The sequence below is a fragment of the Motacilla alba genome, chromosome 2 (genome assembly GCF_015832195.1).
Source record: "Motacilla alba alba isolate MOTALB_02 chromosome 2, Motacilla_alba_V1.0_pri, whole genome shotgun sequence".
In the NCBI taxonomy this organism is placed as follows: Eukaryota; Metazoa; Chordata; class Aves; order Passeriformes; family Motacillidae; genus Motacilla; species Motacilla alba.
The window spans coordinates 23,482,876-23,495,153 of NC_052017.1; the positions used below are offsets into that span (position 1 = coordinate 23,482,876).

The following is a 12,278-nucleotide window of genomic DNA, read 5'->3' on the forward strand; positions in this document are numbered from 1 at the left end:
TTGTGTTAAGAATGGCTTTTGAGGACAATTTCTTAGATTTTGCTTCCCATTATCTTGCCAGAAAATAATAATAGTGATGACAAACCTCCCAGCAGAAGTTTTTAGCTGAAGTGAGTGATTGGTAACGTAACATAGAACCTCTTGTGACTTAAAAAACCTTAAATCACACAGTCTTTCAACAGACTTTGCACTTCTTCCTTCAAAGCAGCATTTTAGCTCTTAATGTGTGTCTTCCTTCCACCATTCCTTTTTCCAGTCTCCTGGGTCAGGGATTCCCAAGGTCTTGTCAATGAGGTCTGATGCACAGAAGGCATTTGGTATATCAGCCTTTCCCGTGTTCCCTCATCAGGATTCTTTCTCTGTTTAGTAGCAGGCCTTTTGTTATTGATGTATTTGAAGAAGCCCTTACTTCTTGTCCTTGACATTCTTGACCAGATTTAATTCCAGGTGGGCCTTAGCTTTTCTTGTCTCATCTACTCACTCCAGCAGCATCTCTATATTTGTTCCAAGCAGCCTGTCCCTGCTTCTACCTCCTGGATACGTCCTGCTTTAGTGACTTTTGACAGATGTTCCTTGTTCATCCATGCTGGTCTCTTGCCCCCTTTGCCCAATTTCTTGCTCATCAGGATGCACCATTCTTGAGCCTGGAGGAAGTGGTGCTTGAATATTGCTGATCTCTCTTGGACCCTTTTTTCTTGCAGAGCCTGTCCCCATGGGATTCTTCCAAAAACATCCCCAAAGATGCTAAGGTTAGCTCTCAAGAAGCCCAGGGTTGCAATTTGGCTTGCTGCCTTGCTTCCTTCGTGCAGGATACTGAACTCCACAGTCTCATGGTCACTGCAGGCAAGGCTGTCCCCAACCTTCACACCTCTAACAAGGCTGTCCTTGTTCTTTTGTATAAGGTTGAGCAACACACCATTCCTCATATCTTCCACCATCTCTGTCAGGAAGTTGTTGTCAATGCTTTACTCTTTGTGCTTTGCTGTTCTGTTCTTCTAGCAGATGTCAGGATGACTGAAGTTCCCTGTGAGAACCAGGGCCTGTGACCATGAGGCTGCTTCTACTTGTCTGTTAAAAGACTTCATCCACTTCCTTCTCCTCATCAGGTCGCCTGTAGCAAACACTCCTGACAGTGTTACCCATACTAGTCTGCCCCGTTATCCTAACACTTGAGCTCTGGACTGACTCATCATCCACCTCAAGATAGAGCTCGATACATTCCAGGTGTTGCCTCACATACAGCACCACTCCACCACTGTGCTTTCCAGGTCTGTCTTTCCTGAGTGCCATGTAGCCCTTCATGACAATATTCCAGTCACACAAGCTATCCCAGCAGACCTCCATAGCTGCAGTGGGATCAAAGCCCTGTGACTGCATACACATCTGTAATTCCTCCTGTTATTTCTTACTGTGTGCATTGGTGTACAGTACAGGCACTTCATAGAGGTGTTTGAGTGTGTCAATATCCCAGTGGGAGTGCAAGGGGATGTCTTGTAGTCCTGGCTTACAATCGTATCTTTGGCTGCTTGTACCTGCTGGAGGTATCCCCACTTAAACCTTATTTTGCTGCATGCATGGTCACTGTAACTCTCCTGTTACCCCATCTTTCCTGGTTCAAAGCTCACTTTACCAGGTTGGCCTGGTAAAGAATTATTGGCAAAAATTTGTGTGTGCTAATTTGTGAGGTACATCAGTTTTTTGTAGATTAGTCTGATAAAGAATGCTCTCTACTTGCTATCCTTAAGGACAGAAGGAGTTCTGCAAGCTGTACTTCAAAAGAAACCTGGCAAATGTTCAACAGTTTAAGCTATCTAGAGCTTCTAGAAATTCAAGCTACTTTCAGTTGCTGAAACTTGAAGTGTTGTTTTCAAGTATTTCTGGAAATTTCTATTTTGATATGACTTGGGACTATGTTTGTGCTGTTTGGAAATATTCTTATATATGCCTTTTTAACCCAAAACAGTAACTTCAGCCCAAGTATAGGTAACAATGTGTAGACATTAAAAACTGGTGTCCTGTTAGAGAGAGCAACGAGGAGGAAATGTTCTTGGAACATTTGTTGTGTCAAGATGCTGAATGATGTAGTAAGAGAGAAATGTTCTTGGCACTGGAAGATTTTTATAGGTACAGTACTTGGGCAGTGTGTTGTGCATAGCCCTTTGGAAAAGCATGAGACACTGCCCAAGAGATTACCTTCAATATTGATGCCAGCTGCACAGATACTTGGAAGTCTTAACTGTCCAGATTGTGACTCATCACTCATATTGGGTTGCAGGCAACTTTAAAAATATGTTTATCACAAAGTAAGTGGAAAAAGTCAGCCTGTCCAATACAGAATATTCAGATTGTACAGATGAAGGTCACACTTGCTTTAATTAAGGTACCAGTACCATCCTTTCACAAACATCAAAAAATTTCCACAATGGACTGTGCATTGGATTTTCCCTTTTAGAAGACAGATAGAATTTTTAAGTTTACTTTTCAGTTTGTTCATAATGCTATGGATCAAAACATTAATAATTAAGTAGTATAGAGTTCACAAAAGGGCTAAGGTGATAAATATCAATTATTACAACCTGTGTCAAATCTCTAAAACTAAGAAAACATATGCTTGCATGTCTTAGCAGACAGGGGAGTAATCATGTAGTATTCAATAAGGAGTCTAAATTAGATAGAAACCTGGAAGGTAGCAATGTCAGGCTATTGCTTGGTTCTTACTCTAGTGCTCTACCATTTTATCAGATATCTAGCTATATCATGCATGTTTCAACTTAGTTATCTTTGCTGACATACACAATTATTTTCCTGAAAAATTCAAGTAACTCCCCCATTATTAAAATCCAGCTTTTGTTTCTTTGCTACCCAGTTTCTCTGATTAAACCAATATTTTCTATCTCTGTTAGTAGATTACTTCTCTGGGCATAGTATTAACTTGAAGATCAGTGTTGTTGACTACAGGAAAAAGAAATTGTTTCAGCACCTTCCTGTAATTTTTCCAACCTGTCATATCTAAACATGTCTGGAATATGACAATTTGTGAAATGACCTGCTGTATCCTACGTGCTGGGGTGGACTGCATTTGTGTTTTGCTTTAAAAATTGCTTTCTGTCTCTTACTATAATATCAAAACAGTTTGTTGGTAACAAAATAACAGTTGTTATATGTTATGTTTTTAGAACAGTAAAAGGGCAAGCAGGATGACATTTTTGAGGTATCCAGCAGGAAATGTGGGGTCTCTGCAATATCAGAGTTTTCATTAGGTGTGCTTCTTTTATGATGCAATGAGGAGCCATGTCCTATATTGGAAACAAAACTAAGAGAAAACTATATGCCCCATGAACTAAGTCTGCAGGGAATAATCCCTTTTGGGCTCCAAATCCTATGATCAGATTGATTCAGATAACATATAGATGAAGATCCTGAGGCTGGGGTTTTTTTATTCTTTTAAAAAAAAATATTTTCCGAAGTTCAGTATGTTACAACAGAGAATAGTAAGGAAGAAAAGGAATTATTCTTCTCCCTGGATGTGCCAGGGTACTGATATCCTCCTTTACTCATAGTCTGTCCCTCTGGAAACATTTCAAACTTAAAACTGCTTGAGAGTCTTACCACAGGATAGAAAGGAAGGAGAGCAGAAAATGCTGTATCACTGAAGTGAAGCACGTAACTCCTACAGTTGTTGGGTAAAATCCAATCTTGGACATATCATTTTTATACTGTGTTTTTCTATTACTTGATAAATATCCATATTTGCATATATAAACACACTAAAGCATAAAATCTTCAGTGGCTCTATATAGCATTTGCCAGACACTGCTTTAGCAGAATATTATGTTTTTACCTATATGAAGCTGAAACTTGTAGAGGATCCAGACAGTTGTGTGTTGAATTTGGTACCAGAAGGCTGAGAACGGTTGAAGACATTTTGATATGGATTAACATCTATATTTTGAGAAGTCTTGAAATAATTGTGGTGTCTTAAGCCATCATTTTAGCTTTGTTTTTAAATCTTTCCAGTCTGTAAACTATTATTAATTTGTTGTTAATAAATGATGAAGGCTACATAATACCCTTGGTAAAGTTGGCTTTGAGTTTGAACTGTCTTTGTAGCACTTGTGCTGAGAAAACTGATCTTCTGTATTTAATTTTTAAGGGAAATACATGCAGATGATGAATATTCTGAAACCTATTGCATTTGATGTGATCCACTTCATGTCCCAGCTCTTTGATTACTATCTGTATGCAGTCTATACATTTTTTGGCCGAAATGACATGGTAGGTAGAAGCATTTTTCATTTTCAAGTATCTCTGTACACAGGGAATGAAAATACAGAGGAGATCTCTTTGCTTAAAATACTACCTAATATGTAATTCCCAGAAAGATTAGTGGCAATAAAATGGATTTGAATGTAGGAGTAAGAAAAGGCTGATTAGATCAGCAATAAGGGAAGGAAGTACTGGGAGCATTATTGTCATTCAGACATTAATCATATTATGTTTTGAATAGATAGATTCTCTATTCTTTTTTCCAACACTATTGAAAAGGAGGAAAGACAATGTGAAATACTTAAAAGTAGTGGTAGAAATTGGGTAGCAAAGGAGATTGCAGAAAGAGGGTGTTTTGAGCCTTGACAGTATAAAGTGATTGAATTTTCTGTATGTATTTCTCTAGTTTAGCAAAGAATAGCAAATGTAGAAAAAGGCGGCCATGAAAGTTAATTAGTAACTCAAGTTTAAGAAATTTGAAAGACATTTTTTCATATCTAATATTCTTCTGCCAAACTGCTTGCATTAATGAAAACAATGTTTTTTGAGTGATCTTGTAGTTGAAAAAAATGCTTGTTGGCAATGTCTTTACATAGCATAGATCAGCTGTCAACAGAATTGTCTTAATAGCTGCGTGTAAAAACAATTTTCTCCTGTCTTGGCCCCTAAATTACTGCACAAGTAACAGTGTCGAGGGGTTCCAAATCCATCATTATTTGTTGGCAAACTGTAATGAATTTTCAGACTCAACATATGGTTTTAAAAGGTTTTGAACTGTTTGGCAGGACAAATGTATTTGCTATTTGTGTTTACAAAATGGGTGGAGAGTTTTTTCCTTTTGTTGGGTTTTTTGGTTTTTTTGTTCGGGGTTTGGTTTGGGGCTTTTTGGTTTGTTTGGTTAAGATAATTGATTTCCATTGGCTTAGTTGCTCTGCTATTCACATTGTGTTGCATTCATTGTTATTTTTTTGCACTTCTTGTTTTGTGTTTCTAAAGCCCATACCAGCTTCCTCACTCTGTGCTTCTAACAGAGAGCAGCACAGTGCTAGGCAGGTAAATGTTCTAGCAGATGGGTGGTAAAATTGTGATGTTTTTGTACTGTGCTTAGTATTTGTTTTGACAGATTGTTTTCCATGGGAAACACAATGCTTACAAGGGTTTATGATTGTAATAAACCCTCTTGTAATGCTACTTAAGTGTCCTCACTCCCCATAGTGTTTCTAAACCTTTAGAAATAAGAGATGGATGATGGTATGTGATTTAGACCACTCAGAGAGTTCCTGTTTTATTTTTGTTTGGAAAATAATGTCAGATGAGAATCTAAGAGTATGCTGGTATAACTTCCTTAAATGTTTAAAATTATTTGTGAATATTATGGTTATTTTGTATGTGTGAGTGAGTACACACATAAGGAGAGTGATTGGTTACACAGAGTTCATTGCCAGCTCAGTGAAAACCAGGGATTTAAAATGCACATATTGAGTTCTGTGTCTGTTCATGATGCCATCATTGCTCTTTCCAGACCTCGTTCAAATCATTATCCTATGTAATCAGTATTAGCTTTCTTCACTGCCAAAAATTAAACACTGTTGTAACCAGAATTGCTTTCAAAACTTTTTTATTTGTGGGCTGCAAATTAAGCCTGCCTTATCTCAAATTATGGAGCAAGAAAAAAATTAAAAGGCTTGCCTGTATTTAGTATCTACTCACTAAAATGTAAGACATTCATGAACATGCCACAAAATAATTTTCCTTAGCAGAAACAAATTGAGGTGAGTTTTCTTTTTTTTTTTTTGACAGAATATTGCACTAATTTGTAAACTTACTTTTTAAAATAACTATAGGAGGTTATTATAAGAGGTAATTACTATAGGAAGTTAGTGATAAGAGGTAAAATTGGTGATGAACAGAATTGTTCTGCAAATTGTTAAATGCTCTGCTTACTAGCCTTACTAGGTCACCAATTTATGGAATTTAAACATCTGTAGTTCTGAAAATAGAAATGGCAAAAGCTTGTATGAATTGAGTCAGCTGTACTGATGAGTGAAATGTTCATGGTGGAGCCATGAGGTTCTGTTCTTGTGGACATGTCTCCTAGATCAGGTTATAAATTTCATCAGAGTGGACTTCCAATGGGAATTCAACTCAGATGTAAATTGTCATTTAATATATAGAAGGATTGGGGCAGATGGACATTTTAAATTAGAAACTTTCAATGCAGTAAATGGGGACCTAACTTATAGCTGTCTGTATTCAAACAGAGGGGAGGAGGTCACATAAACTCAAATACTTCCTTCCCTGAATCAGCCCACTGAAAGGAAGTCTAATAATGCAGTGTACAACAGTGTCCTAAATATTGTTCAGCAAATTGCCTTTTGGTGTGAATCACATACCAGAACTGTATTCAAATCCTTCCAAGTTGTTGACTTAAATTTGTGTTTGTTACACATCCCGTTTCCACTTCCTTTGTTCTGTTAGTTTGTTGGGGGGGATTTATTAACAGCAGGAGATCAGAAGTTACAATTATTATGCATGTCAAATCAGACCCTCAGCTGGTACAATCCATTGCACTTAGCAGGAAATTAGTGTAGCTATATATATGTGTGTATATATATAAATAAATAAATTAAATACATATATATAGCATAGCTACATATGTAATTATTTATCCCAGCTGAGCATCAGCCCTATACACTCCTGAGCCATGAGCATGAAGACGGCAGATTTCTGAGGTAGATCTTTGTAGGCATTAGGTAATAATGACTGTTTCTAAAGATCAGTGGTTATAATTTTTACTTATTCAAGATATATATTTGATGATTACAAGGGATTGTATAGCTAGAAAGAGGAATGAAAACCATTTGATGTGGGTGTGGTGTGAATGCAAGGCTTAGAGATGGTGTTGTGGGGCACCATTCCAGGCTCATCACACAAATGAGAAAATCTAGAGTCCTGCAGTTAAATGCAGAATTATAACAATAAAAGATACTGGATGTTTTATTGGTATGAATGATACACTGTCATCCTCATGAAAGATACTTAGGTCATTCTTCACACCAGTGCAGTGTTGAGTCCTGTGACCTCTGTTGATTTTCTTTTCATTTTGTGTGATTGTGATTTTGTGCTGAAATTTTCATGTGAGTAAGACGTAGATAGTCTTTGCAAGCTCAAGTTTTGCTGTCTAACTTTAAAGTTTAAACCAATGAGATTTCCTTTCCCAAGTTAAGTAGAATGTGTTTCTTCCAGTTCGAATCAACAGGACTGGGCCTCAGTAGCAGCAGATTACGCACCACACTGAACAGAATCCAGGAGAGTCTGATTGATCTGGTAAGTACCTGGATGTTAATGCTCAGTGGGATAGAGGTCTGTGTATGACATTCAGGAATTATATTTCATCATGGCTTTTTGATTTTTTTTTCTCTTTTCACATTCAGTGTGAATGTGTCTAATAACAAAGTTGTCTAATAACAAGGCTTGGCTTCATGATGTAGAGGTCATTATTGTATGAAATCACTTGTTTCTAATGTACAGCAAAACAAATTAAATAGACTTTGCTAGATGTAACAGGGAAATTTGATATTTAAATCTTCTGTTATGATTCATGTAATAAAGAGAGACAATTCAGTATTATCCTTACTAAGAGACATTTTATAAAAAGAAATAGATGACTCATTTTTCTTCAGTAAAAGAATGGCAAAACAGTAAGCTCTCCTGAAGATTGTTCACCTTTCAGGGTAGTAGAGGTTGTATACTAAGACCTTCCTTAATTTTGGGGAACTTTCCCTGATGTATTTTTTGGATTGTACCCCATCATTCATTTTGTGATTTATTTTCAAAATGTGAAAAGTAAATATGGTGCTCATGTCACACTGGCAGTAGATTACTGTCCTGCACAGGAGGATGGTAAAGGAGACTGTAAGTAGTTTTTGTGGATTCAGCTGAACAGCGGAGTTTATAAAGAAATATTGCTAAAAACTACACCAGAAACAGAAGTTTGAAGTTTTCATATTCCACCTAAATATAAACCCATTGAAACATCGTGGAGAAATTTCCTCAGGGTGTCATAAATGGCTATAAATGGTGTAGTAGTTAATACCATGGATGCCACAGGAAGGTTTTATTTTCTGAGGCTTCTATCTTGGAAAGAAGAAAAAGATGATCTACTCTGACTTGCACAAGGATTTAACACTCCAAGAAATGTACTTTATGCTTTTTTAGTTCCTTGAAGCATTATTTCAAATCCTGAACTGTACTCTCGGAGAAGCATCTTAAAAGACTTGGAGGCCATTTCTTATACAGTCAGTAGAGGGAGCAGAAGATAACTAATAACCCTAGGCCTCTGTAAAGGAGAAAAAGGCTTCTTGATATTCTTCTCAAAGGCAGTGTATGCAGAAATAAAGATTAATTACAGGAAGTACTTGTAAATGAATCAGTTAAAGATTATGGAATAATGGCAGGTTATGGAATTAATTTTTAAAATTTCTCAGTAGTGATGGTTCCTGACAGTGCTTTACGGACTTAACTTTTTATAGCAGTTAAAATAATTGAAAAAAAATTCTAGGAGTGAAATGGAAAAATAACAGCAGTTTGTTTTCTTCATCAATCATTAATAACACTGTAATAGATAATGTTATTGCCAGATGAAATTATGTTCAATGTAAGATTTGAAAGAAGACAGAAATCTTAGCTAACTGCTATTAGCTTAAAGACATTTCATGAGGTTTATTAGTATCTTATGAACTTACAATGATCTTATACTATATGTGGAAGTTTTTCACTTTTTGATTTATGAGAAGTAAAAGTATTCTGGGTATTTTTGTTTATTGTTTGCTTATTTTTAAGAGTTTGTGAATGTCAAGGTTCATTTTCATTGTGTCATAAAAAAGGTATTTCTCAAGACTGTATGGACTGTTCTGAACTGCTCAAGGGATTCTCCTATCTTATTTTAAATTTTTGTAAATTTTCTGAAAGTATTCATGCTTGTGTTGTGGCATTTAGTCTCATGGCCTGTTGGGAATTTAGGGTTGTTGCTTTGTCTTCTACCCATGGTAACTTTATTAGGGGCTTCATTTCTGTCACATTTCAGTTCCTGATGGCAGCATCGATATTTTATTTCCATTTTGAGTCTGTGACCAAAACTTGGCCTTGTATAGAGATCAGAATAATTTCACAAATCTGTCAGTGTCTGTGAAGGTTGAGCTATGTGGTCTATATCAAGACACTTCAGTAAGTTAGACTGGATCATTTCTAGCTTTCCTCTTGGACTTTGTCAATTCCTTTTTTTGAGATATGAGTGAATGAAGGCATCTTTACTCAAATTTATTGTCAGAAGTTAGAGGACTAATTGGAGGATTGAGTGGCCACCCCCTTCTGCTTTGAGTGGAATTCTGGTAGTTTCTGTTTAGGATTGATTAATGCTATCTAGTTTGTACCAGATACCTTTTTATCTATTTATTTTTAATAATACTACTTTTATTATTATTCAGCTGAGTTTTAAGTTTCCTTTGTGAAGGAAAAAGTGATGTGTGGAGTTCCACTTCTGGCAAGTTAAAGCATTAAGTGTTCTTTCTTGCATTTTTGTAGCGTGTTCAGTATGAAGAGTATGAGGTCAATTGGAGGCATTCCCTGTAACTCCTTATGGAGCTGTTCTATTTTCCCATTATTACAGTGCAGCAAGTTTCTGTCCTTTAATATATACTGTGCTTACAGTATACTAACCATACTCGAAAAGAAGTACTTTCCTGGATTTTATTTGGACCACCGAGTGACTAAGTCAAATTTCTGACTTGTGGCCAGTGTGCAAAAGGCTGCAGCGATTTGAAGCACTTCCTCAACTCTTCCGTCCATCCCTTCTCATGCATCACGTGCCTCCTCGTTCTGCTGGGGGTCCTTATCCCCTCTGAACAGGATCCAACTATAGCTGAATCACTTCTTCACTGTTTTTTGCAGTCTAATACTTGGTAGCAAAACCAACTGTACTTTATAAACTGCAGCAAGCAAGTCCTCCTGCAGTTTAATGTTTTACACAGGGAACAGGAAATAGCTGAGATGTGAACATGTGTTTAGTCCTGTTAACTTCTTTGCAAGGCAATTATGTGATCTCAGCTGTGATACACGTTATTCAATGTCAATTTGTCTCTCCTACACTGATAAATGATAAACCACATTATAGTAAACAAAAGCCCCAAACAAAAACAATGACCAAACTACTTCAGTTGTAGTAAATGCTCCTGCTGGTCATAATTGGGATACAAAAGCATTTTTAATTTGAACTTCTCTTAAAACTTGGATGTATGTAATCAAAATGACAGTGATGAAGGACTTCATTATGACAATGATAAAAGGACTTAACTCTTTATAATTGAGCAAGCAGGTTCTTAAAATACTAGTGCTTTAGATATGCTTCCAATCTCAAACTGTTACAAATGTAATTATAATGAAATCCAATTATGGCTCTTTTTAAAACACTGTACTGCTAATACAGATACTGGTTTAAGTATGATCTGAAATTTCTTTCAGTAAATAATTAGACAGTTAAAAATAAATAAAAGAGGCCTACCAATTAGCAAATCTTTATTTGCTTTTGTATAGTAAGTTATGTGGAAGTGTGCTGACAGCTTGCAGTGATTGAGTAAGCTGTTTTCTGTATGTAACCTCCTTGTCTTTGCCTTAAAGAAATACCTTTGGCTAAATCAAAAGTAAAGAAACAAAAGCACTGCAAGTATTTGTTTTAAAGTAGTTTGGGATTCAGTTTCATTTCTGAGAGTTAAGAGAACAATATGTCTTTCAAAGATTTATTTGGCCACACTGTACTGAACTTCATATGTGTATCTGAACTTCATAGTTAGGTCTTTGCACATCTAGCACAGAATAACTTTCATACAGATTTCTGCTATGCAGCAGCTTCAGAGTTAGTAATTTAATAATTAGTTCTGGATCCTCCAGAAGTAGCACTCTACAAACACTCTACTCATTCATATAAGTAGATTGTCTTAAAAAGAAAACACAAAATGAAGACTGAAAAGGGGATGAAGAAGTGCTGTTCTTTCAGCCTCACTCAGATGTGACTTACATTAGGCTAAATACATCGAAACAAGTGCCTTTTTTGAGTTGCTTGTATCTCTTCACTGGCAGTTTTCCAAGTCAGTATGTAGAGGTACCTACACACATTATGTCTTGTGTTTGTAATTTCTAACAGGAATGTGTTTTTACACAGTGATGATGTCAATATTAGTTCACTGAGAGCTTTAAGCCCATAAGTACAAGGCATCAATCAGTTTCTTGGGTGCTTTGGTGGGAATAATTAGTGCTTTGGAAGGAAAATATTTCTCATTCCTTTTTCTTTCTGTTTTTAAACAGCTTCCTTATCTTCAAAAAATGTAATTTAATCGTGATAATGCCATTGCCTAGATCTTGTTTGTGAATGTCCTGTGTATGTAAATAGCTGCTTTGAGTGATACTGCTGCAAAAAGAGATTTGGGGACCAAATAACCATGGAATACTCATAAATAATTCATTGCAAACAGGTTTGCTCAAGCAAAACTGAAATTTAGAATGAAGTTTCTTAAAGTTATTGGGTCTTACAGCAGTAGAAAATCACTGTGGTAAAGTATCTAAGCATTACAATGCAATGTATAGAAGACTAGATGGAAGGAATTACTGATATAAATGAGTATGGTCAATATATTTTAGAATCTGTCTTTACTTTGGCTTTTGGACTCCTTCCCCAGAAAGTATATGTCTTTTGGCAGTCAGGTTAGAGATTGATGATGCAGAGATAGAAAATGGAGGTTTTTCACATGTACAAATAAGATAATGATTGTTACGAATAATTTTTTTTTCTTCATGTCTGACTTCCCATCCCATTTTGGCTTTGACTCTTTTATCCTGTGGAATGGTACAATTCAGTCACATTGGTCCCAGTGCTGAAAACAGGTAGTTTGGTTGTACTTTAAATGTCACAGGGCTACATTGCATAGTGTGGATGGGTTCCCTGTTACATATGGCTTGTC

General features: G+C 36.3%; 1 protein-coding gene across 2 annotated transcripts in view; it reads left to right on the forward strand.

Moving 5' to 3' along the window:
* The window catches only part of VPS50 (VPS50 subunit of EARP/GARPII complex), an 81,715-nt gene that overhangs the window by 52,553 nt on the left and 16,884 nt on the right, over positions 1-12,278 (forward strand). Inside the window, exons 21-23 of one of the 2 annotated variants that reach the window (XM_038127226.1) lie at positions 4,154-4,275; positions 5,263-5,319; positions 7,513-7,593. In XM_038127226.1, the coding sequence (XP_037983154.1) occupies positions 4,154-4,275; positions 5,263-5,319; positions 7,513-7,593 (260 nt within the window). The remainder of the gene's footprint in view (positions 1-4,153; positions 4,276-5,262; positions 5,320-7,512; positions 7,594-12,278) is intronic. The other variant, XM_038127227.1, reaches the window with a different exon arrangement.